Raw genomic sequence first — 25,270 nt, forward strand, 5'->3', positions numbered from 1 at the left:
GGAGCATTAATTAGATTCATAGGATAGGAAAGGAAGAGGCAGAGTGCACAGCATAGAAGAAGTTGAGAAAATGAGTGAAGAGGTTAGCACAGTCTTAAAGATAAGATGTAAGAATGTTGCTAGGCATCAGAGGAGACATGGAAACTATGGGTGTGGAAGGGTGTCTGTGACAAGTTCTTAAAAGTCTCACAGGAAAATAATGATGTTATTGCACAGAAATGCTCCAGGTGTGAGAGAGGCAAGAGAAGAGGAAGGGAAAGAGAAGTGAACAGTTAAACCAGCATGGCACTGAACCACACATGCAAATGGTTTGTTCCAAAAATCAGACAAATCATCCCTACCTACTGCTAGGATTATATTACCTTCTAAGGGCTCTTCAACTTCTTCCTCTATCTGCTTGAGTGTCCCATCCTTCATGAGCTTTTCAGTAAAAATATCAGATGGCACCAGCTCTCTGACAGTCTCACCATCATCTTCAGACTTTGCAAGCCATCTTTCACATGGAAACGTGATAGTTTCTGAGCCCTGGAGTAAACATGACAGGGGAAATCTCTTCAAAACAACATGAACACATGCTAGCGCTTCCCCTTTGAATACGCTCCAACATGCAGGCAAGGATTTTCAACTCATATGTGTGCGTGTGTAGAGGCAGACCTAAAATAGTACAGAAACAGAGTATTTCCTCCAGAAAAAGGACATCTGAGGGCTCTCAGAAGAAGCACTGAACATGCAGCAGAAAATAGGATTCCCAGTGGGTGTGTGGAGTGGCTGTATGATCCAGTAGATCTCTGCTCTTCCCAGTATTAAAGCTTGTAAATTCCTAATCAGGACTGGACCATTCCTGCTGAAGCTGTGCTTTACTGAGACTCTGAAATTTCTCTTCAACCCTTATTCAGGCAGCATTTTCTTTGAAGCCAGTAGGGCTTTTTATTTTTTTTCTGAGCTCAATACTTCATGATTTCGCCTATAATTCTGTGACTCAAGCTGGGTTCCAGGCAATTCCCATACATGCAATAAGAGGAGAAAAATACTGATTTAATTTTTGATCTTTTGTTTTGACTTCACTTTGGTGGAAACAAATATGATTTATATCATCAAACAGACAAAAACAATAGAACATGTGTTTTCCACTTGGTAAACAAAATTAATCCCAGACTATTCATTAAGAACAGACTCCCATAAGGCCTCCAAGATGGTAAGAAGCAGGCAGCTTTCAGAGTGCTGGGCACCCCAGGATATGACTCCATGAAGAGAGGAGCATGAGCCACCATGCAAGATACAGAGGCCACAAGTCTGACCAGAAGAATAAAAAAAGGAAGTTAGTTTTAATCTCACAGTAAATAAATACAGGGGGGAAAAAAAAGGCCCTTTCTTTACTGGCAAGTTCATCATTTGTCTCTTACCCTGCACAGGGGCTTCCTGCTCTTTGCAGCATGCTGTGTACCATCCCTTTCATATATAACATAGCAATGGATGTTTACAGAATCCCAGAGGGATTTGGGTTGGAGGGGACCTTAAAGCTCATCTGGTTCCAAGACCCCTTGCCATGGGCAGGGACACCTTCCACTATCCCAAGTTGCTCCAAGCCCTGTCCAACCTGTCCTGGGACACTGCAGGGATGCAGGGGCAGCCCCAGCTGCTCTGGGCACCCTGTGCCAGGGCCTGCCCACCCTCCCAGCCAAGAATTTCTTTCTAATATCTAATACCTTGCCCTCTGTCAATGTGAAGCCATTCCCCCTTGTCCTGTCCCTCCATCCCTTGTACAAAGTCCCTCTCCAGCTCTCTCGTAGGCACCCTTTATGAATAATTTCCACCTTAATTACTCTGCTGTGATTTCTTATCAAGCCAACACAGGGCCCTTTCATCACTACTTTTACTATTTAAATACTAAAATATTAATACACGGTTAGGAAGAGAATAGATCTCACTGTAGCAGTCTTGAACATTGTTGTCACTGTGTATTACAGCGCTGAACTTCCTGGAACTGCAGATCCTGCCCTCCCTGCCACTGGGGAGGAAAAGCTTGTGCACCCAAGAGTAGATGTGCACTGTGATCATAGGTAATCTGGAATGAACAGGTCACGGTGTCAGCACACAAATATCCCAGGGAAGTTGGTCTGTGGGAGCAGAACCCCTCCGAGGGGCTGAGTGTTTTGAGTCTGCAACAGAATCACACTTTGAGTGCACACAGCCCAAATCTTCTGCTGTTAATGAAACACCATTTCTCCTCCCCTCTGCTGCTCCCTGCAGTCCTGCTGTTTAACCCCAGACAGAGATGTTTAACTCCACGAGGAGGTTTGGAGCATGGCGTACAAAATGGTGTCAAAGAAAACCGGCAGCACTTCAGGTGATTTCACATCTTTTGCTTTCAAGTGTTATTTTGTGCTATGGAAGCAGAATACAGCACCTAATAATTCATGCCTCCTCATTGCTGCACTGGCTGACCACTTAACCTGTATTATCTCACTGTACGCCCAGCTGATGAACAGTGCTTATCTCCACACCTGCAGGCTGGGGAGAGAGAGCTTTCCAGAACGATGCTTCAGCGCTGAAACTCTCTCCTCCTGATAGAGATCCCACTTCAGTCACATTTCTCACTGGAGCTTTCAACAGCTCCTGAACATTCATACTGCTGGCTGTATGTGCCATTGATGCAAACACTGTTTATTTGGTAACAAGATACCTAGGCACTGGAGTGACAGCACAGCGGGGCATAATGTGCACTTACTGCAAGAGTTAATCGTGCCATCATTAATAATCAGCATGCCATTGCCATCCTTTTTATTGGGGTTTCCCTGTTAGGGACTGTATTAATATTTAAGTGATGTAAAGTGCACTAGTTTGTATTAACAACAATAAAATCCTCTTGCAGCCCTGAACATAATTTGTTTTGTTGGAGTCTGAGTCTGGACCTAAGCTAGAAGCAGAGTACAATAGTGTGCTAAAAGTCAGTGCTTTTCCCTTCTCCAAGTTGTAACAAATGAAATATAATTATCAAATATAATTGGCATGGCAAGATGTTTTTTTCAGCACGCAACAATCCTAGTTTCCTACCCAAGCGCTTTCAATTTAATCTAAAAAGTTACTGACCTCATTTTTCTTTTGCAGCTCTACAGATACATCTAGACACATTTTAGCAGTCTAATCAGGTAGCACGGCTTTTAGAAGCGCTGGCAGCATATTGCTATCCTGTGGCAGGTCATAATATCCTGCGGCTGATCAGCGGCATCATGCAGTGCTCTGCTTTCTTCTTTTTTTCCCATGCCATAATCAAAAGATCAGCAGAATTGTAAATCTCTCCATTCCCAAGTCGTTCAGGGCTTTCCTCCCTTCTTCCACCTTCAGGTTTCTCACCACCTGCCCTTCAAAGCTGCAATGAGGAGGGGGTGCAGCCCCGAGACCCTCTCTTGGCAAACTGAGGATCACCCAAGATGGAGCGCTCAGGCACTTCCCAAGGTTTAAGGCCAGTGTAGAAAGAGACAGCCCAGGAATCTCTTTTCCCCTTGGTTTCCACACATTTGGGCATCCCCCTCTTCATCTTCTTCTTGTGACCAATAGCAGCATCCCTGAAAACAACGTGTACCTGTCCATTAACCTAGGCACGAGTTAGGCAATACACTGAGATAATGTCAGAACAGCAAAGAGGTGATAACGAGGAACAATCCAAGAGTACTGGATTGTGAAGAAGCTTGCTCAGGAGGATGGAAAAGAGAGATGAGGGGGGACCTTCTCACTCTCCACAGCTCCCTGACAGGAGGTTGGAGACAGGTGGGTGTCAAGCTCTGCTCCCAGGGAACAAGGGACAGGAGGAGAGGAAATGGCCTCAAGGTGCACCAGGGAAGATTTAGACTGGATATTGGGAAAAATTTCTTCACAGAACGGGTTGTCCCACCCTGGCACAGGATGCCCAGGGCAGCAGAGAAGTGCCCATCCCTGGAGGGATTTAAAAGAGGGATTTAAAATCTGTGTGGATGTGGAACTTGGGGACATGGGTCAATGGTGGCCAATTCCATGATTCTGTGGTGAGGAGGGTCCAAGGAAGACCTGTGAGTTGGTTGTGTAGCAAAGACAATCAAACATATCCTGTAAATTTTGAAGGAGGAAGCAAGATGAGATGTGGGTTCACCATGACTGAACAAACTGTTTTAGATTTTGGTATTACAGGCCACCTGAGGAGTGGGCAGTCCTGAGATGAAACCCCTTTGGAATAAGGGGAAAGAGCCCAGGTCTTCCCCAGTGCAGCTACTGCTCCAATTCTGGACTGGTCCTAAAGAGGTGATTTTCTTTTGAGCTTCCCCACAGCCAGATTCATCCCTGTTGCTATAGCCAGCATCTGAAAGCAGGGCTGAGGAACACTTTCTTACACGGGCAGGATCAAGGTGACCAATCTGACTGCATCGTGTCAATGTTGTTCACATGAACAGCAAAAAATCCTATCATCTAACCTGACTTTTTAAACACGATTCAGGGAGTTGCACTGACAGGCATTTTGCTTGCCTTAATTGTACTGGCTCCTTGCATTTACTCTTCCAGGATTAAGGGACTGATGAAATTGTTTCTTGTCCGTGTTTGGCAACAATACTTTTTATTTTAAAATAGTACGCCCACTTTCCACTTCCTTCCCTGAGATCCCTCAAAACAGAACTACACAGGAAAACACGAAGCTTTGAAAAAGCAATTATTGCAGAGCCTTATCGTCAACATTTGAAGAACAAAACATGATAACACATGTTTGTTGTCCCCAGATCCCCAGGCTCCAGCAAGTTCATTTAGTGCGCATTGCTCTTCGGGGAGTCGTTTTTCACTGTTAATCACACTTTGTACACAGAAGATGCAATCTGGGAGATGGAAGTGGCGGCTCCTGGGGATGTGCTGGGATGCACAGCCTACCTTCCCGTTTGGCAGCAGTCTCCGAATCGTCACACGGTCCAAGTGCCACCCCGAGTTCACCCCTCCGCCATTGTGTCCTATGCGAATCTTTTCAATAATGTCACCAACATCCTCCAGCTACAGAAGAACAAAGACAGAAACACTGCCAAACAACACCAAAAACAAACAGCAGAAAAACAAACAAACAAAAAACCAAACTGCACCAAAATCAAACAAACTGAAAGTCAAAAAATTTTTAAAAAGTGAAATATTAATGGCATGAACAACTGCTGACTTTTGAGACACCACTTCTTTACCTTATTTCATATTTCATATTTTTGGGCTGTTTGAAGTCCCAGGGGAGAAAGTATTAGTGCAGATGTTAATTGTAGAATCATAAAATAAATCTTAGAATGGTTTTGGTTCAAAGGGACCATAAAGATCATCCAGTCCCACCCTCCTGCCATGGGCAGGGACACTTTCCACTAGACCAGGGGGCTCCAAGCTTTGTCCTTGAACATTTCCAGGGATGGAGCAACCACAGCTTCTCTGAAAAACCTGTGCCAGTACCTCATCACCCACACAGGAAAGATTTCCTTCCCAATATCCCATTTAACCCTGCCCTCTGGCAGTTTAATACCACTGCCCCTTGTTCTGTCACTATCTGCCTGTATAAAAAGCCCCCCACCCTCTTTTTTATAAGCCTACTTTAGGCCCTGCCAGGGGCTCTCAGCTCTCCCTGGAGCCTGAATACTTGTGCAGGGGAGCAGCCCCAGCTCTCCCAGGCTGCCTCCAGAGCACAGGGGCTCCAGCCCTGGCAGCAGCTCCGTGGCCTTCCCTGCAGTTACGTCCTAATTTGCATTTTGGCTAAAAGTTTTCTCCGGACTTCTGCTCCAAAATGATGAGAACCTTGCTCTGCACAAATTACCCACCATATGAGGAAGGTCTGGATGCAAAGCAGCAATCCTGCATCTCAGGCTTCTCTGAATTAGTGGGAGTGAGAGCAGTTGTTTAGAAATTTTCCCTGTACTTGGCCCTGGTGAGGCAGCACCTCCAGTGATGTGTCCAGTTCTGCATCAGTTCAAGAAGGACATGGAGGGGCTGGAGCGTGTCCAGGGCAGGGAACGGAGCTGGGGAAGGGGCTGGAGCCCCAGGAGCGGCTGAGGGAGCTGGGAGAGGGGCTCAGCCTGGAGAAAAGGAGGCTCAGGGGGCCCTTGTGGCTCTGCACAAGTCCCTGCCAGGAGGGGACAGCCGGGGGGTCGGGCTGTGCTGCCAGGGAACAGGGACAGGAGGAGGACGCAGTCCTAAGCCGTGGGGAGATCTAGTTTGGACATTAGGAAGAAATTCTTCAGAGAAAGTATGATTAGATATTGAAATGGGCTGCCCAGGGAGGCAGTATAGCCACTGTCCCTGAAGGTGTTCAGTGACTGGATGTGGCCCTCAGTGCTCTGGTCTGGTGACAAGGTGGGGATGGGACACAGGCTGAACTCAGTGACCTCAGAGTTCTTTTCCAACCTAATTGATTCTGTGATTCTTTGAAACTGCAATGCAGCTGCATCTCAAATTACTCTTTTTAAATCACTTTTTTTTAAAACACTTGTGTGCACTCTCTTAATACTGGAATAACTTTGAGGTCAAACTAGTATACAAAGCCTGGCATTTTATATTGCCTCTCCTCTTCTGCCAGAGAATCTTAATGCCATTCTGAGAAAAGCCAACAGGATGACTGTCTTATGAAGTTGCTACTGGGTTTTTATGCCTCATCTTATTAACTGAGTAATTTGTTACTAGTGAATTACTTTTAATTCACTTCCCTTTCAAGTGCTTGAACAGAAAAAATTGAAATTCACTCCTAAATATTAGCTTTTGGTTATCCCAGTGCAAACTTTTGTATAGCTGGCCTTCAAACACCCAAGGCTGGCTTCAAACCTTTGTGTGTAGAACGCTGAGCTGTCCTTCTGTCCTTGGGGCCTTAGATTCTTATTTTCTTGGAAAATGTGAGGAAATGGAGCATGTCAGTTTGCATCACTGGAGACTACTCCCTTCCCTCCCCAGCTGACAGAAGTGCCCCATACAGATGCAAAGACAGCAGAAGTTTTAGAAGGCTCCATAAGTCAGTAAGACTGCTCCTCCCAAGGATTCCACACTGAACAAATTGGGTTTGATTCCATCAGCCCCGCTCCGACTTCAGACAGCAGAAGATTCACCGTGAAACAATTAAACTATCCAAACCCATTTCTAAAACTCACACACATGCACAAAAGTATATATTAGGGAAAAGTTATTTTTCCTCTTTTGTCCTGTCCAAATACTCATCTTTCAATGAGACTTTTAATCAATACATAGCAATAAAATGATGCTTGAGCAGTCAAGATCCATGTTAAAGAAGAAGTGGGCTTTACCCTGCTGTAGACATCTCCAGCAAATCATCACTTGCAAGCACAGCTAAGAGCAGTCTCTAATCTTTTGTGCCTCTTTTGCAAAATACAAAATGATAGAGGCAGGTAAAACCACAAAGCAAACAGACAATTCCCAGTCTGTATTTTCTGAAACCCCCCAAATAGTTTTTAAGGTCTGTTGAACTCCAAATTATGGCTCTACATGAGCAGGTGAAAGAAAAATATATTTTGCTTTGTTTCTATCTCCTACAGAAAGAGGTGAAGTGAGAATGAAATTTGGGGACAGGTTAATGTGATGGTATAAATCAGTAGTACACACTGCATTTTCTTCCACTTAATCTAAGAAAAGTACTGATGTTTCAGATTCCACCAAAATTGAAATAAATCTTATGTAATAATGACTTAACCAGAACAGTCAGTTTAAGATTTATACCTGTGGATTAATGCAACCTCTACTATGAAAAATTGCGTGGAAACTCCACTGAAATAAGTCTTATTCTTTGTTTTAAAGGAATCACACTGGGGATTTATTTTATGATTCATGACATATAACAACATTGTGGGCTGCAAGTATTTTAACTTGTAAGAAGAATTGGTTTAATATTTCCCTTCAATTACAAAAACAAACCAGACTCAAAAGAGAGAGAAGCTGTAAGAGCCTCTATGAAGTCAGTGTTGGTATTGCAGCCAGGAAGGGAAGGTAAGGACATGAAGCAGCATCAGCAGGATAAGCCAGAGCAGGTTTGCCTGTATTTTTTGTCTCCTACAAATTCTCCGCCCAATAGGAATATACTGTGAAAAGGAATTGCTTAATATTGTGGATGTAAATGAGCTCACTCTTTGGTGTGCTCTGGTTTACTATTTGCATACACTTGTGCAAACACTTCAGGAAATACTTGGTAATATCCTTCAAAAAGTTAGCCTGGGTATTGAAAAATCACATTGTCTACAGGAAAGAAATTGTTTCTTTGCCTGAGGATACAGAAGAGAAAGCATTATGTGTTTCTAAGTATTGCAAATTGCAAGAGAATTCCAAATCACAGAACACCCTGAGCTGGAAGGGACCCACAAGGAGCAGAGTCCAGCCCCTGGCCCTGCACAGACACCCCAACAATCCCATCCTGTGTCTGTGAGCATTGACCAAACCCTCCTGGAGCTCTGGCAGCTTTGGGGCTGTGCCCATTCCCTGGGGAGCCTGGGCAGTGCCCCAACACCCTCTGGGGGAAGAACCTTTCCCTGATATCCAACCTAAACTACCCATTCATGCTGCTTTCTCTACTCCTGTCTGCTCCTGGGAGTGCAGAGATCAGTGTCTGGCCCTCCTCTTCCCCTCCCCAGGATGCTGAAGACCACAATGAGCTCTCCCCTCAGTCTCCTCCAGCTGAACAGACCAAGTGCCCTCAGCTGCTCCCCACACGGCTTCCCCTCCCAACCCCACACCATCCTTGTGGCTTTCTTTGGATGCCCTCTAACATCTTAATGTCTTTTTTATATTGTGGCACCCAGAACCACTCGAGGTGAGGCTGCCCCAGCCCAGAGCAGGGCAGCAGTGGCTGAGGTGGGTGAGAGCAGTGAGGAGCCCAGCAGTGGTGACACATCCTGGTCAAGATTTCCACTCTCACTGTCATTTTGGGAATGACCTCTGGTTCTTCCCGAGCCTGGAAACACATCTTTGATGCCAATGGAGGTGAGGAGGAGGGAGGGGCAGGGGCTGACATGACTTTCCTCTTTCTGTAAAGGGCCAGCTACATTTTGTAACCTCCCACATCTTCCCAAGACTCATCTCAGGCACTAAAGCACTTACTGCTGATTAATAAATTCAGTGGTTCCACAGTACAACAGCATAGAGGACTGAGGGAGTCTATTCCTGACCATGGCATGCTCCCCAATGCTCCCCATCCTTTGATCTTACCTCCACGATGAACTGATTCACTGAATTCCTTTCAAAGTACATCCTTTGCTCTCTCTTGTTGAGGCACAGGGATTTTTGCTGAGTGCAAGTCCCATCACTTCCATAAAGAACAATGAAGACATCTGCATCCGTGCCAGCTCCAAAAATATCACTGGTGTACACCGTGATCTCGTAAGGAACAACTGGTTTAGGAAATGGCAGAAAACAGAAACAAGACAAAAGGAGTTGGGAACCAGCATAGCAATGCTCCTAAGAAAAAAATTAATGAAACAAAACTTGAATTATAAATCTCAACAGTGAAAGAGGAGAGGGTAGGAATCACACACTTGCGGTCAGTTAAATTATTGAGTTGGTAATTCCCATGAGAATCCAAAGGAATTTCCTTTCATAAGGAAATACTTTTCCTTTATAAGACAAGTTGACCTTGATATGTGTTCATGTAATGAGTTTTTAGGTTAATTATATGACATTCAGTATACCTGCCATTCATAGTTACTAAAATAGGTTTTACTTCAACAGCTCAAGAGTCAAAGCAAAGCATGAATTCACAAATTTTTGAGCATTTAGGAAGACGGATGAAGTTAAGACAGCTGGAAGCAGCGAAAAATATTCAAAATAGTCTTATTGACAAAAACAGTGCTAATATTTCCATTACTAAACACATGACAAAAATCCATCACAAGGGAGTTAATAATTCCTGTGTTCCATTTTTCATTTGGTTCCACCTCCCCTAAAGCACTGAGGCAAACAAATTACAGCCCAGACCCACGGTGAATGCAGAACAGCAATGCTCGAGCCCATAAATACTCCCCTATTCTGTTCCTGTGGCTTCTCCAGAATGTCCCATGACCCCAAAATCTGATGCCACCTTTTGTTCTATTCTATCTTCACAGCTTCTCAATCCTGAATCCTGCTGGAGTATGACTCAGACTTGCTCAGGAATAAGGCTGACCCAGGAATATGGGAACAGGGGCTCTGTTCCTGGCTCTGCTACGGATTTGCTATGGATATATTTGAATATATCCTAAGTTTTCAAGGTGAGATGGTGTTTAGCTCACAGAGTTAAGAAACATAGGTTCAGATGTCTGCTCATCAGAGAGGTATATACAACTCCAGATGCAGTCAATAAAGTCAGTGCAGTCTGAAGAAACACTTAATCAAGGAATGGAGACATTTTCCTAGGGATTAACTGAATCACTCCCCAGATCCAACCTCTGAATGACCAAATAACCACGATGGCAATTCAGACACTCCACTGTCATGGTATGCCATCGAGCAAACTGTATCCTGTCCCAAACTTCTTTAAATCCTTTCTGAAACCAAAACACCAGGTAAGGCTTGGGTGTCACAGAGCAGCTGCAGGGACCTCTCCTGTCTCAGGAAGACACTATTTCTCAGTCCCACCAGCCTTCAACACCAGGATTCTGCCATTGCCACCATCTGCTTCTGGCCAGCCCTCTCCCACAGACCCCTAAAAAACTTCCATCCTTTCCCATCCTGCACTTCAATCTTCTCAGCTGCTTGTCATTCTCACCCTCCTACTCTGCCATGACTTCAGTAGTTTTTGGTCTTTACATTACAGCAGCCTGCACTGAGTTTTAGACTCAGCATCCCCGTCAGGGTAGGGAAAAGGCCCCCAGCACCACTCTGCTACTCTTGGAGTAACTCTGATTATGCATATGAGAAACTAATCACTCATTATAAGCTCAGGCTCTCTAAATACAGATCTCAGGAGGCCATAGATGAAGAAGTTTTCTTTCTACAGAGAGTCAGCCTGGAGGTACTCAATATTCCTCCTGCCCAACCCAGTGAAATACGCTCTGCCGTGCTCCAAGTAAACTGGAATAATTTCTCCAGAATGTAAGAAGAGAGGGGGGGGAAAAAATCCTGGATACCAAAAATCACACGCTATGCATTATGAATTAAAAATTATCCTCTCTGCTGATGGTCGTAGCACTTGCTCTTGTTGCTTGAATATTAACATCAGCTTAGAACTGAATCAGCAAAGCAGCGCCCTAACAAGGTCACCAGCAGCACAACTTTCAGCTGTCAGATGCCCATTTCATTTACATGGCACTTTTAAAGCTGTATCCCCACAGGGATGATTTTAATTGGACTGTGGATGACATGTTTTCATCGTGAAACAATTCTGGCACGAGTCATCATAAAACAAATCAAGCCGGTTTTGTTACCTCTGGCAAACTGAAACCCACAGGTTAATTGTTAGGAAGCCAGAATGTAGTAAACAGCACAGTGGGGAAGGTTCAGATGGTGAAAAAGCATAAGCTGACAGTAGGCCTGGTGCAAACTGTTTGCCAGAGAGGCCTGACTGCTTCCAAAGGCTGGATGTGGGCTGCTGACAAAAATCAAGTTAACATGAACTATGTACTCAAAGGCACAGCACGCCAGAAATTCCTGCATAAAATTCATTAAAATATTCAGAGGTATTAAAAATTATATGGCAAACATCTGCATCAAAATATAGATTGATTGGGATAACATGGGAAAAACAGATGAGAAGCACGTACTGACTCTCTGGGTTACATTCACTCTTATAAAAGGTATCACTGCATCTATTAGTAATTTTATTTTTTCACACAAAATGCCATGGAATACCACATCCAGCTCTGGGATCCCAAACTTAAAGAGGATGTGGAGATGCTGGAGCCAGCCCAGGGGAGAAACCATGGAGATGCTCCAAGGGCTTGAGCTCTGGAGGCAGCCTGGGAGAGCTGGGGCTGCTCCCCTGCACAAGTATTCAGGCTCCAGGGAGAGCTGAGAGCCCCTGGCAGGGCCTAAAGGGGCTCCAGGAGAGCTGCCCAGGGACTGGGGACAAGGCCTGCAGGGCCAGCACCCAGGCAATGGCTTGCCAGTGCCAGAGGGCAGGCCCAGCTGGGATATTGGCAAGGAATTGCTGGCTGGGAGGGTGGGCAGGCCCTGGCACAGGGTGCCCAGAGCAGCTGGGGCTGCCCCTGCATCCCTGCAGTGTCCAAGGCCAGGCTGGACAGGACTCTGAGCAGCCTGGGACAGTGGAATTTGTCCCTGTCCATGTCAGGGATTTAAGGTCCCTTTCAGTTCAGTGAATCTACAATTTCTTCCATTTGACCAAAAAAAGTGTGGAAGGGCGCAATGAGAATCCATTCTTCTCCAGAGAGATCACATAAAGAAGGTGAGATGTGAGAAATAAAAATACCTTGGTCAAAGAATGGGTGAAGCACAAAGACATGGCAGTGGCAGATCCTCAGAGAAGAAATTATTTTAGCTGATGGACTGGAGGGTATGGGGATGTGGACATCGGAGGGACCTCCAACATAAAACACTGTCTTCATAATTCAAATAAATAATAATTTCAAATAAAAGGAGTCAAAGCAACTGATGGCCTTCCCTGTGGTTATTATCACAACTACTTGTGAAAAAGGAAACTGAGGCAGAGAAAGAGCGTTTGGGCAGATCTAAATTTTGATATCTAAATAGAACTGCAGGCAGTAAGGCTTTTGATACCTTCAGTGCATACAGTGGGGATGAGAGGGGAGACAGCCTCAGTGTGAAATTTTTCAGCTCTTCTTATGAATGACCAAGGAAGGACCTGTCAGGAAATCAACTCCCAGGTGTCAGACCTCATCTCTCATCATTGTGACATCCAACCCCATGCGAGGAAAAGGCAGTTCTGACAGTACCCTAATGGTGGGAAAAATTAATCAACCACTTGAAATGAAGCAGATCAGAGAGGGACAAGTCAAATATCATCCCAGCGCTGTACCCTGCACCCTGTCAAAGATGCTTAAGAGCATGAGAAGGGAGAGAGCTACAAAGTAAGCAAAAATATTTTGTTTACTTCAAGAAAACCATGTTGTCTGGTATTCTGCAAACAGGAAAATAATTTTCCAGAACTAAAGAGTTGCCATAGCAGACTTGAGCTTGTACTCAGAAGGAGTTGAGTTGGGGTAATGCTTACCCCAAATATTACTTTGGAGGGGAGTGAAGAGTAAGGAAAAATTGGAGAACATGAAAAGAGGCAGACTGGTACAACACTTCCAGAAAAGCACTACACTAAAGAAACTCTAGAAGAGGGTCTTTCAATCATGAGATGGGTGTGTGATGCCAAAGGCACTGGAAGAGCTAAGACTTGGAAGCAAGACCAGAGTGTCTGCTTTGGCAACAGAAATGGCAGTATTAGAATTGAGCAAGATCAAAGGGAAACTGGAGACAAGGAAGGCAGCTTGGAATGAGCAGAGGACTTGGAGAGGATGGGGAAATAGGAGGAAAAATACAATCATCCACATCCACATGACTTCTAATGATTGTCTGATTTGGCAAACAAAATAAATGTTAATCTAGAGCACCCAGAGGAACCTTCTTGTAGTAATATGAATAGTTGGCATGTGATCTACTTATAAATTTTCCAAAACCAGTTCAAGGGAGAGGCGAAACCTATAAAACTGCATGAGATGGTGAGATTTTATCTTCTGTAATGATGGGTGTATCCTGGGGAAATGGCATTCTGCTCACATGGGATGTACTCTACTGTCTGCAGTTCTGCAGGGAAGATAATTCTCTCAACAGCTCCATCATCCTCCGATTTATCCAGCCAGCGGCCACAAGGGAACTTGAGGCACTGTCCCAGGGATGGGGCATCAATCTCCACCCATTCCAGAAACCAGCCAGTTGAATTACCTGTGGTGGAGAGATAACAATGAGTAACCCACAAAGCCTTTGCAGACAACAGCAAATGAATCACTGCATGCCAGACCTCCGAGATATAAATCTTTCTGTCATTTGCCAAAGGGAATGTAGAATATATATGGCATAAAGATCATTGGATGCAATTGCCCAGGACTGAGGATAAATCCTTCACATTTCTGTAAGTGTCAGGCTAAAGATGTGCATGTGTAAATGCTAATTACTGCATCACTTTTATCAATTGGCCTCTGTAATAATACAGAGCAGTTATCAATAAACCTGTCCCTCAATGACCCACAGGGGAAGAGATCCATCCATAGCTCCACTGCCTCCCTTGTTTGTAGCAGATACACAAAATTCTGTCTAAAAAGCAGCCAAGACTTGATGATCAAAATGCCACCAAACAATAAAAAAGTAAGACAATTCTATGGGTCCCATGCAATAAAAATAAATATGGGCTTTGGTGATATCTGCAAAAGACTCTCTCCAAAGATGTGGCTTCAGAACCATAAAAAGTTGCAGGGGGAGAGGATTCAAAGCTACCTGCAAGTTGGCACCACTGAGCTCCTAAAGTCACATGGGAATGGAATCAGCAGCAAAGACAATAGCAACAACAGCCAAAGTGACAACAAGGATCTGTCACCAAAAGGTAAATTACGTTTGGAGTCTTGGAGGCAGGTTATTTTATACAGCAATGTGCTCAGTGCACTAGAAACACTGCATTACAAAGCAGATTATCTTACCTTTATTGTCATGGCCTATCTTGATTTTTTTCAGGTCTCCAATGTCCACGGACTCCACTGTAAACTCATCTACCTTCCCACGCTCAAATTTGTTCTTGTTAATCTTTGAGGCCTTTAGGCTGACTATCCCTGTTGTGGCGATGCAAAAGGACATTGTTCAGCATGTGAAACAAATCCTCTGGGAATGTCAACAGTGGAACGAGGGAAGTGGCTAAAATGCAAAAATTGGCTTTTCATCCCAAGATCTGAGCTTTGTCCCTCCCTCTGAGCCCAAGTCTGTATCAACACCCCAAATATATACAATTCCTCCCTTGAATGATCCTCTGGCAGTGCAACAGGGACGATGTTGTCGTGCTGTGCTCGCAGCTAAAGAAATCGCTGCTACCCATCAGTTCCCTGTCACTCTCACAGGCATCCCAGCCACTGCACACACAGCTCAGCTGCTTCCAAGAGGATTTGCTCATCAGCTGATTAAATACTTCTGGGCCACTCAAAGAGGCAGAGGAGGGTTGGGTTTCAGGAGCATGCTGATTCATTGCTGAGGAAAGCAAATCATCCAGTGCATTCACTACTCAATAATGTAGTCCCAGTCAACTGTGCTGTTTCTATAATTGAAATTAAAACCTTTAGATCAGCAGCTGGTGCAAATCAGCATCGCAAAGTTTGGCAGTGATTTACAGCAGCTGGTGCTGTGCTCCAAGTTACCACGATGTGTGCACCGACTGCGAGAACACCAAGTTGTGCTAAAAGGAGTGAGAAATGGATACTGAGGAAATGAAAAGAAACCATGACCTGTCTTTTCAGGTATCAAACAGGGAGTTGCTACCCTTTCCCATCATTTGAAGCCATACCCGTATCATCTTTACTTCCATAGAGTATGATGAAAACATTGGCATCTGTCCCAGCATTCTTCTTGTCCCCTGTTTTCACTTTCACTGTGTATGTCGTTGATTTAGCTGCCAGATAAAATATCCTCATTTAAGAGTGCGAAGTCTGACCAGGAGTTAACTCTACTTTTCCTTGCATAAATGTATGCTTTGTCTGAGTATTGTTTTGACTGCTCACAGCCATGCTGTAATCTCTAATTCCTGTCCTATGCTCTGATAGCCCTTGAGGTGAGCTGGGTTATCTGGTCCCAGAATCTTCTACTGCTCCAGTCACTCAGCACATTGCCTGCATATCTACAGATAAGAAATGTGCTCAAGCCTTCCCATTTGCTTCCTAGGAACCTATAACCCTCCTCAACACTGCCTCTGACTGTAATATTTAATTTTAAAAATCCACATACCCCACCCCCCTTTATTTCATTGGCATCAAATAATTCATGTGCATATTGCACATACCAGAAAATGTGTACACTGACATATAAAGTTCATATTCACAAACACACCTTTCAGAACAGCGTCAGTAGCGATGTTTCTATTGCACCATCACCTAGAGAGTGAAGTAAACTCATAGAAAATCTAATGGAAAAGTCTACTATGGTCTTCACTCAGCTGCTATAACCTCAAGATTTCCAAAATGGAATATTTCCTCCCTAGTTGCTCATGTATTACCAAGATGTTGGTCAACCAGCACATCCTTCTGAACCAAAGGGATAAACACTTTGTGGAGTTTTTTTGACTACACAGCTCTCAGAAATTATTCATGTATTCAAAAGCATCTGAGGGGGAAATAGGAGAGAGTTTAAAACCTTTCACTGGTTATGAAACCAAACCAGTAAAAGTGCTGGGCACTCAGCACCTTACAGGATCAGACCCAGGAGTGTGTCACTGCTCTGTGGTTACCATACAAATTTAAAAGTGAGGCAAAGTTATTTTGGAGGACAACAGACACAAGCAGCAAGAATGAAAGTGAGATAAATTTAGGTCTCACCACTTTCTCTGGGTGTGTTTTCTCTCTGCTCAGTTTCATGTTGGAAGATTTAATCGTTACAGTCCATGATGTGAAATTAATGAGATTTATTCCTTAGATATTAGCAACCAATATGCATTTCAGTTCAAAAATGATGACTGAACTTATTACCCATCTTCATAGCTTTGTCACTTTGGGTCCAATCTTGCAAGATGATTAAATCAACTAAAAATTAGGAGGGTCCACTCCTCAGAGTCTGACACACACTTGACACTTCATTCACACCTGAAAATTTCATTCTGGGGCAAAATTACTCGCAGCCCAGTGAGTAACTTCTGCTTCTGACTGCTAATGGCCTCAACAGCACTAATAACCTGGTTCCTTTCCAACCCCACACTGGAAGAAATACAAGGCCAACATATATATTCCACCTTTCTGTTCCAGGCCCAAAGTTGCAGGAGACTGGCCACCATTTTCTGGATCTTTCTTTACAAATGCTTCATCCACTGGGACCAGCTCCCTGGCAATCTGACCGTCGTCCTCCTCGACTGCCAACCACCTCTGGCATGGAAAGTAATACCTACAAAATGACAGCAGCACCTGGCACTGACACAGGACTTCACAGGCTTTAATAACATAAACAAACACAGATCAGAGGCTACTTGAAGAAAAAAAAAAAGTAACACAACAAGATTACTCAAAGCTGAGCAGTACATCTGTTTTCATCCCTGAGATCTGGTGTTCTGGGAACTAAATCCATAAATAGGTTAGGGAGCACATACTACTAAGTGCTGTTTCTGGGCTGCCAGCCCCACATGGTTGATTCATTTTAATTTCACTCCCAGAAAGAGTTCAGTAACTGGAAGGAACCTCCAGTCTCCCAGGCATTTTATGTTTATGAAGACTGGACCCTTCTTGTCCTTAAGAATGGTCTCACCCATCAGAGCACTGTGCAATTTTTAAACTTGTGATTTCCAGCAAGTTCCACTTCAAAGGCAAACCTATATTTCAGGTTTTGAACAGCCCGTTCTTTGCTCTTCCAGCTGTCTGTAGAAATCATAAGAGTTTGCTTAGATCAGAATTTGCTTTTGGCCCAGACCTCTGCATCAAGTATAAAAGGGAAACAAAGCATGAGCTCAGAGACTTCCGAAGCGGGGCCTAGAAGGGAAATGCTTGAGTGCAGCCTCTGGTTCAGGAGGGAGAGATGAGCCCATCCCAGAAGAAACAGAAAAAAGCTGAGGTTCCCTTCCAAACACTGCTGGTTCCCAAATTACAGAGCTGCTGGGGCAGCAAAACCCTCCCACATGTACCCCAGAATGGCCCCACGCTCTGTGTCATGGCACAGTGGCCACAAGGCGCCCAAAGGATGCCTTTGGATCCTTCCCTATGAGTTGCAGGGGAGCTGCAACGATGCCTTTCTGCACCTCCTCTGCCTCCCCACGGCTCTGCAGGCCCCTGAGAACACGGTCCCTTTCCTGAACACATGAAAAGGGCGCAACGGGCTCCTCACGTGGTGCTCTCTTTGAGGTCAGTAATCTCAACCCTCTCCAGGAACCAGCTGGGCCGAGCACCAGAGTTATCGTGGCGGATCCGCAGCTTCTTCAGTTCGCCCAGGTCAATGGCTTTGATGGTGAACACGTCTACCTGCACAGGAGGCAAGAGGCAAATGGCTGTGTTTCCAAGAAAGAAGGAAAAAAAAGGCAGTAAATGGCCAAGGGTATGCTTTTTTTTTGCCATTAAAAAGTAGCTATTTGTAAGTTCTCTCTGTACTCTTTGTGTGGGTGTACAAAAATAACTACAGAGCTCTGAGGTCTCCCATTAACACTCATGTTTGGCTCCTACAAGACAGTAATAGCCTTGGAGCTGCTCACCCCTTCACTCCTCTCTTTAGCTTATCCCAGTTTCAGCTTTCTATGAGTTTAACTCCTCTCTGCTAAATATCATTCCTTTCAGGCTTAGTATTTTCCCACAGATTGAATCTGGAGCTGGTCAAAAAACTTGTTGACTCCGTGGAAATTCTCCTGCACACCTCTGTGCAGAATCTTAGAATATCCAGAGTTGGAAGGGATCCACAAAGATCAAGGAGTACAACTCCTGGCTCTGCATGGGACAGTCCCAAAATACAGCCCATATGCTTTATTTCAAATATTTCGGAATTTCTTCCTTTTGTCATTTACCACAACCAAGAGGATCATTTATTAACTGTGTTAGTGTGACAGGATGGTCCTTGTTATCATAACAGTTTAAACATTTTAATATGATTAATATGTTGGTAGACTTAGGGCTTGTACTCCCAAGAGGAAGGAGCATTACATTTGCAGCTTGGAGCACTTCCCACTGAATGAAGAACCATGTGCAGGTTGCAGTTTCACCAGTGCCAAGCTCATAAATCACAGCTAACAGCTTATTTAACAACCTTAGGGCTCCTTTTTTTTTTTTTTTTTTTTTTTTTTTGTGGTTGCAAGTTTTCCACAGCTGCTTTTTGTTTCTGTAATTTTTTGTTCTTCAGAATTATTCCTTTAAAAACTCCTGGCTATAACAGTAGCTTGTTAATTGTTCATAAAATTTTAATAGCAAATACTCAAAATACAAGAGATGGTCTTTAATTGGATTGGATTATAATGTAATTACAGCACACTGTGTAATATTGCTTTTATTCCCTGGCTGGCTGTGTAGAACACTTAGAATAGCATTTGCATCTAAATATCTACATGCTTGAACAGCCCCAAAAATACTCTCCAATACTAATTTAAAGTTTGTAAGTTTTAAGTATCCCTGAAAGGAAGCATTATTACCAGAACGCTCACAGGAAGCAGACGAAGAAAGTGGCTCCAACATGGAATTGGTGTTCAGCTTATTATTCAAATTAATCTCCCCTGGAAAAATGTTTTGAGGCATTTATACATTTCAGAAATAAAACACATTTGAAGGAAGTGAGAAGAAACTGTATTGAATGGCCAGCACGTCAACCAAGAGAAGCCTGCCAGCCTCCTTCTCGCTTGAGTGAGTGGAGTTCATGCATTACCTGTCCTTTCTCAAACTTGTTGAGGTTATTTGACCTTTTCAGCTGGCGCTCACCCGTGTCTCCTCTTTCCATGCCATAGATGCTCAAGAAGACATTAGCATCTGTCCCAGCCCCCCACACAATCCCAGTGAGAACGCGGACTTCATACGTATTTTCTGCAAGTAAAATTGCAAAGGCAGGTCAGAAGGACCCCAGAAATGGCAATATTTCATTGAATCCATGGCTCACCGGAGTGAGCCACAGATTTGATGAAATATGGCCATTTCTGGGCCATATTTCCCCCCAAATTTACATAAATTTCCATATTTCCCGCCAGATTTACTCATTTATCCCCAAAATGCCAGCACAGAGAGGGTTTTCCTGGCATGTATCTCAAAACATGAGCATCTCTGCGCTCCTCCAGCCCCTCTCCTTGGCCATAACAACATCTTGCTAAACTCTCAGCCACAGTGGCATCCTCTGGGACTTGTCATCCAAGTGCCCCAGCTGACCTTTGATGAATCCTGTAGAAATCCTGGAGGATATTCCAATTTCAGGCTGTCTCCCCCATGCTCTGCCTTAGTTTAGCCACCATCCTCTTCCTCCCTAGGTTGATCCACCACAGATACAGTGCATGCCTGGGGTAATGGGGTGGTTTTGGGGGATAAGTGGTCCTGCCAAGCAGCACAGTGTGGTTGCCATCCTTCATGGAGACTGGATACAAACACACACACTCACATTCCCTCTGGTATTTACCCTCCAGGTCAGATTCTCCATCAGGCACCAGCTCCACCACGAGCTCCTTGTCCCCTTCATCCTTAGCCAGCCAGCGATGTGCCACAAATGTATAGACATCCATTCCTTCTTCCTCCTTGGTCTCCTCCTCCTCCTTATCAGATTTCTTTTTCTCGTTTTCATCAGACTCCTTTGTTTTTGCGGCCAGGCGCTTCAGAGTGACGCTTTCCAGGAACCAGCCATCCCCAATGCCCGTCCCATCGTGGCCTATCCGGATCTTATAAATCTTGCCAACATCTGCAGCTTCTCTCTGCCACCAAGGGAAAATCAGCACCCAGGGGGACAGAAGACAATCTTAATTTCATAAAGCACTTTCTTAAAAATGAGAAGCGTGGCCTCTATTACACAAACTATCTAAGAAAGGATAAGAACAATTTCTTAATGCAACTTTACATTTATTTTTGCCTTCCTGCTTAACTATTTCATACTTTCCATTACTAAATCTCATCTGAATGGATTTAGCTGAAGACATTCAGAGCAGCCATGGTGAGGAGAGGAGCTAAATCCATATTTATTGGGCTCCTGACTTCCTCCTTGCTCTCCTTACCTGTATTGTCTTTGTGTTGTCACTGAAGATGAATATATGATAATACCACACCAGGTTTTTACAGCTTCTCAGTGCATGAGGCATTTTGAAAATTAATAATAAGATGCCTTTCATACTCAGCACAGGATATGAACCCAGCAAGAAGCAATAATGGTGTAGTGAAAAGGCAGTTAACTCATATAACCCAATCTCTGACACCAACTGTGGGCTCGGAGTGCCCTTCTCCTTCCTTCTCATCTGGAAAATTAGAGAAGTATTTTCTCACTTTGCTGGTGAGCAGAGAGGATACAATCATTAGTGGTTACAGTGCTTCAGTGGCAGAAGGCAAATCAGTAAGAAGATTTACATCCCTCTAGTCAGCACAGCAGACACAAAACCCTCTTGGTTTAGATTATCTGTCCGGATTACTACATAATGAAGTTGGATAGAAGATTTTACTCCACATAATCCTTCAACAACCCATGACTTGTTTCTGATGATTGCTTATGCTGTTATGCAGTGTTTATGTTATAAAACTTACAAACATTTGCTCCAGGCTGAAATCTGGCACATGGCATGTAAGGTTTTAGTCTAGAAGCGTTTTGTAGATTAAAACAAAATCAATTGCACACAAGATGCTTATCAGAAAACTAAAATTGATCCTGCTGTCCTGACATAAAGAATGTATCTTTCCTTACACGGCTTTACCCTTAGATTTACTGTAATCATCCTGCATGCCTTGTCCATGACTGATGGCATTTCCTATTATCATGTAGCTCAGAGAATCTTACTTTTGCCCATGTCTTTTTGTAAACATTCATATAGTGAAAGAGATAGACGATCTGTGTATTAATGCTCTGGAGCTTCTGGCTTGTGTGCTTATAAAAAACTCACAGAAATGGGCATAACTTTCAAATCTGGCAATAAATATCAGAGAGATGATATAAGCAAAGCTATGTAAACAGAACACTGTACATATGGCTTTATTATAAATCTGATATTGGCTAATAGCTCTTACTCATAAATTTTAGAATGCTTATTTCCTTTAAAATCAGAGAAATGTAATCTTAAAATTATAGAGTTTTTAAAAAGCAAACATTTATAAGGTACTAGTCATTTCAAATCCCAAAAAAACTCATTAAAAATAGATAAACATCAGTAACTCCATTCAATAAAGCAAGAAAATGAGGCAGGAGGAGGTGAACTGATCTCAAAAAAACACGGTACAAAACTGGTAAAGCTGTGGATAAAGGCACCTCCATTTGGCCACTGACAGCAGGAAGGATATCCCAGCTCTTGATGACTCAGGGGAACTTCAGCAATTAGCTCCAAGCTTAACTGTGCTGAGATGGATCCAGCCTCTGTGGGACTGCAGATTCATAAGAAGACTTAGGCACTGCTGTGCCAAGTCTTGTGCTGTGAGCACATATGACAGATGTGCCTTAAATCCTGCTTCCACCTGGACTCTCCAGGTCCAGATGTCCAGGTGTTGGTCTCCTTCAGTACAGAAGGATGTGGTTCTGATGTGTCCTGGCACAGCATCCTGTCTTTGCCCTGCTCTCACATCAGGGCAGGTGCTAAGACCATCCTGTCCCCCAGACCATGGATTCTCTGGGCAGAAGCCCCAAGCTAACAAGGCAGAAAAAAGCTTTGGTCCCAAAGGGAGAGGACACCTGACCACATTGTGATCCACACTTGCTGTGCAGCCTCATCAGACCAGGACATCTTGCTGGATTATCCAAGTCCTGGCTCACTCCTTTGAGTGAAGTTGGAGGTTTCTACTCTCCAAGCACTCCCTTTGCTGCTGGGCTGCTCAGAAAGAGGTGTGGGCTCTGCAGTATAAACCCGAATTCTGACCATCCTGATACCTGGAGGGCTGACTGTGCACATGGAGCACCAGGGCTGTGCTGTGCCTGCTGGAAAGGTGTTTCAGGCACTATAAAATCCATGGATGATTCACACATTCACAGGAATTACAGCTGCAAACCTCTGCAGGACCAATGTCTGCACCCACAGTTAATGGTGTGTGTGACCACAGGCAAACCTGGGATTCCTTATATTCTCAAACAAATGTGCTTTCTTTTTCCCCCAGCTACACAATGAGAATTGTGGTCAGGTCCAAAGTTGAAAGCCTTTTGAGATTCTTTAGAATGTAAATATAAACATAGACTGCTATTAGATCATAAATTTCAATTACACCTTTGCTACTAGCCTCTCAGAAGATGTAAGTCCCTCCACAAAACACAAAACCCCATAAAGAAAGAAAAAAACTTCCAAAACTATGGATAGAGGGCAGTAGATACTGCCAGACTTTTTTTTTTTTTTTTTTTTTTGGTATGTTTGGGCTGGTTACTCTATTGATGTCTCAACTTTGGCTGATCATTTCTTTCCCCTCTTAGAAGTGGCAGTGACTGCCTTCATCATACCTTGAAGATATCTGTGGCTCCCCTTTCAAAGTTGTTGGATCTGTTTTCTAAGATGATCAATTCTGTTTTGCCAGTCTCACCATAAATCTGCATGAAGACTTTGGCGTTGGTGCCTGCGGCTCGCACGTTTCCAGTAACTACAGACACCTCATAGTTTATCACTAGTCCAAAAATAAAGCAATTATATCAGCAGAGAAACTCAGATAACAACATTCCCGGGGGCTCAGGTTCGAAATTAAATTACCTTGTCTTAACAAATGACCATGTAGACGACCATTTGCTCTTATCCAAGCTAAATGTAAGATAACAGAACCCTTCACTGAGGACTAACCTAATAGTTTTCCTTTTACAAGCGTTAGCCAGTGTCAGAGGGGTGCAAAACAGAGCCTTAAAAGGGAATTTTGTTTCAGTACTAACTATAGAGTGGTTGAATGATCTCCTTAGTACAGCACAAGGGAGGGATATAGAAGAGAGCAAGGGAAAAACACAGCATTCTTTCTCAGGATCCAACAACAGGTTTAAACTGTAGCCTTAAAAGAAAATGGATTTACTGATAAAAGTCAAGTGGCCAGTAGGGATTTGGCACTTATTTATCAAACAGCTTCTCCTTTCCAGGAAACAGGGTAATAAAGACAGGATGGGACATGTGCTGGTGCATAAAGAGAAGAAAGGACTGGGGTAGATAAATGTAGAAAAAAGAAGAACCCACTGATATTGCAGTGAAGAAGCACATTGTCTTGTGCTGTGTTCTGCTTCCCAGGATGTAAATTTTTCATATGGTCTCAGGAAATGGAGATGAAAATCTCTGTAATGTTTTTCCAACTCTTTCAGAAAACATGAGGAGAATATTTTACTTTCCCCACCAATATAAGCTTGTAGGAGTGGTGACTTTTTGGTTTCAGTGTCTAAGACAGTGGAGACCCTCCCCCTGAAGAATGGGAGCAGTACATATTTCGCCCTAGCTCTAAAGCAGCACATGTTCTCTTACATTTCTCAGTAGGCAAAATCTCACTTGGGTAGACCTCCACCTCCACCCTGCCATCAGCCTCATCCTTGTCAAGCCATCGGTTGCAGGGGAACATGTACTGCTTTCCCTGGACTGGAACTGTGATCTGGACACTGGCCAGGAACCAGCCGGACCGCAGACCCACGTTATCGTGCCCAATCAGGATTCTGTTGATCTTCAAAAAAAAAGCAAACAAAAACCCAGAGGGCAGGGAAAAACCCAGCACAACAGAATTTGCTTAATGTTAAACAGTGTCCTCACCCGCGCATGGTGGTGTTCCACCGTGTTTTGTAAATAATTTATATATGTATTTAACTATCTACTTAAAACACTTCTCACATGTCAGCATGCACAATAGATCACTGGTGTGAAATCTGTGTAAAATGTGTATCTTAATATCCAGTGCAAATGTCAAAGGCTCTTTCATCATCATCATCAATATGGAGTGTTATTTTGATCCGGGATTCACACACTTGCACGAATTATAGAGCCACCTGCAATTAATTCTTACCTTTCCAATATCCATCATATCTAGAGTAAACTCATCCACTCGACCACGTTCAAAATAATTGCCTAGATCATTATCAGAGACTAAGAGAGGCTCTTTGCTGGAGTCTGCTTTTTCGCCGTAGAGTTTGATGAAAACTTTGGAATCTGAGCTGGCACCAGGGATATCTCCTGTCTTCACACTGATGTGATAACTGACATCTGGAGTAAGATTGATGTACAAAACACAGACATGTGAGTGGCATTTCCAGTGCCCAGACAGGAAATTGGCTTCAAACAACTTATAGGGGGAGGAAGGCTCCAGATACGGACACAGAAAGGACTCTGGCCTCCATTCGTGCTTCCAGCATTTTAGGGCAATGCTGGAGAAGCTGTCACACCTTGGAGCCTTTCACCAGAAAATAAGAGATCCAATAGCTACATTAGTCAGCATAAAATATTCTGTATGCCTCCCTCTCACTGTTAGATGCTTACCCAAGCCATAAAAATGCACTAAGGTAAATGTGATTATTTCACCATTTTTATACTTACAGTTAAATGCAATAATTT

At 43.7% G+C, this 25,270-nt stretch overlaps 1 protein-coding gene across 1 annotated transcript in view; it reads right to left on the reverse strand.

Annotated features, from left to right (window-relative positions):
* The window catches only part of LOXHD1 (lipoxygenase homology PLAT domains 1), a 122,747-nt gene that overhangs the window by 53,199 nt on the left and 44,278 nt on the right, over window positions 1-25,270 (reverse strand). The window contains exons 14-26 of the mRNA XM_086869818.1: window positions 24,726-24,922; window positions 24,197-24,389; window positions 23,209-23,369; window positions 20,218-20,506; window positions 19,483-19,637; window positions 17,968-18,101; window positions 16,889-17,037; window positions 15,455-15,559; window positions 14,604-14,732; window positions 13,690-13,854; window positions 9,181-9,362; window positions 4,891-5,007; window positions 363-525 (exon numbers count right to left, since the gene is read on the reverse strand). Coding sequence (XP_086725944.1) covers window positions 363-525; window positions 4,891-5,007; window positions 9,181-9,362; window positions 13,690-13,854; window positions 14,604-14,732; window positions 15,455-15,559; window positions 16,889-17,037; window positions 17,968-18,101; window positions 19,483-19,637; window positions 20,218-20,506; window positions 23,209-23,369; window positions 24,197-24,389; window positions 24,726-24,922 — 2,139 coding nt within the window. The remainder of the gene's footprint in view (window positions 1-362; window positions 526-4,890; window positions 5,008-9,180; window positions 9,363-13,689; window positions 13,855-14,603; window positions 14,733-15,454; window positions 15,560-16,888; window positions 17,038-17,967; window positions 18,102-19,482; window positions 19,638-20,217; window positions 20,507-23,208; window positions 23,370-24,196; window positions 24,390-24,725; window positions 24,923-25,270) is intronic.

Source organism: Cyanistes caeruleus, chromosome Z (assembly GCF_971803275.1).
Source record: "Cyanistes caeruleus chromosome Z, bCyaCae1.hap1.1, whole genome shotgun sequence".
Classification (NCBI taxonomy): Eukaryota; Metazoa; Chordata; class Aves; order Passeriformes; family Paridae; genus Cyanistes; species Cyanistes caeruleus.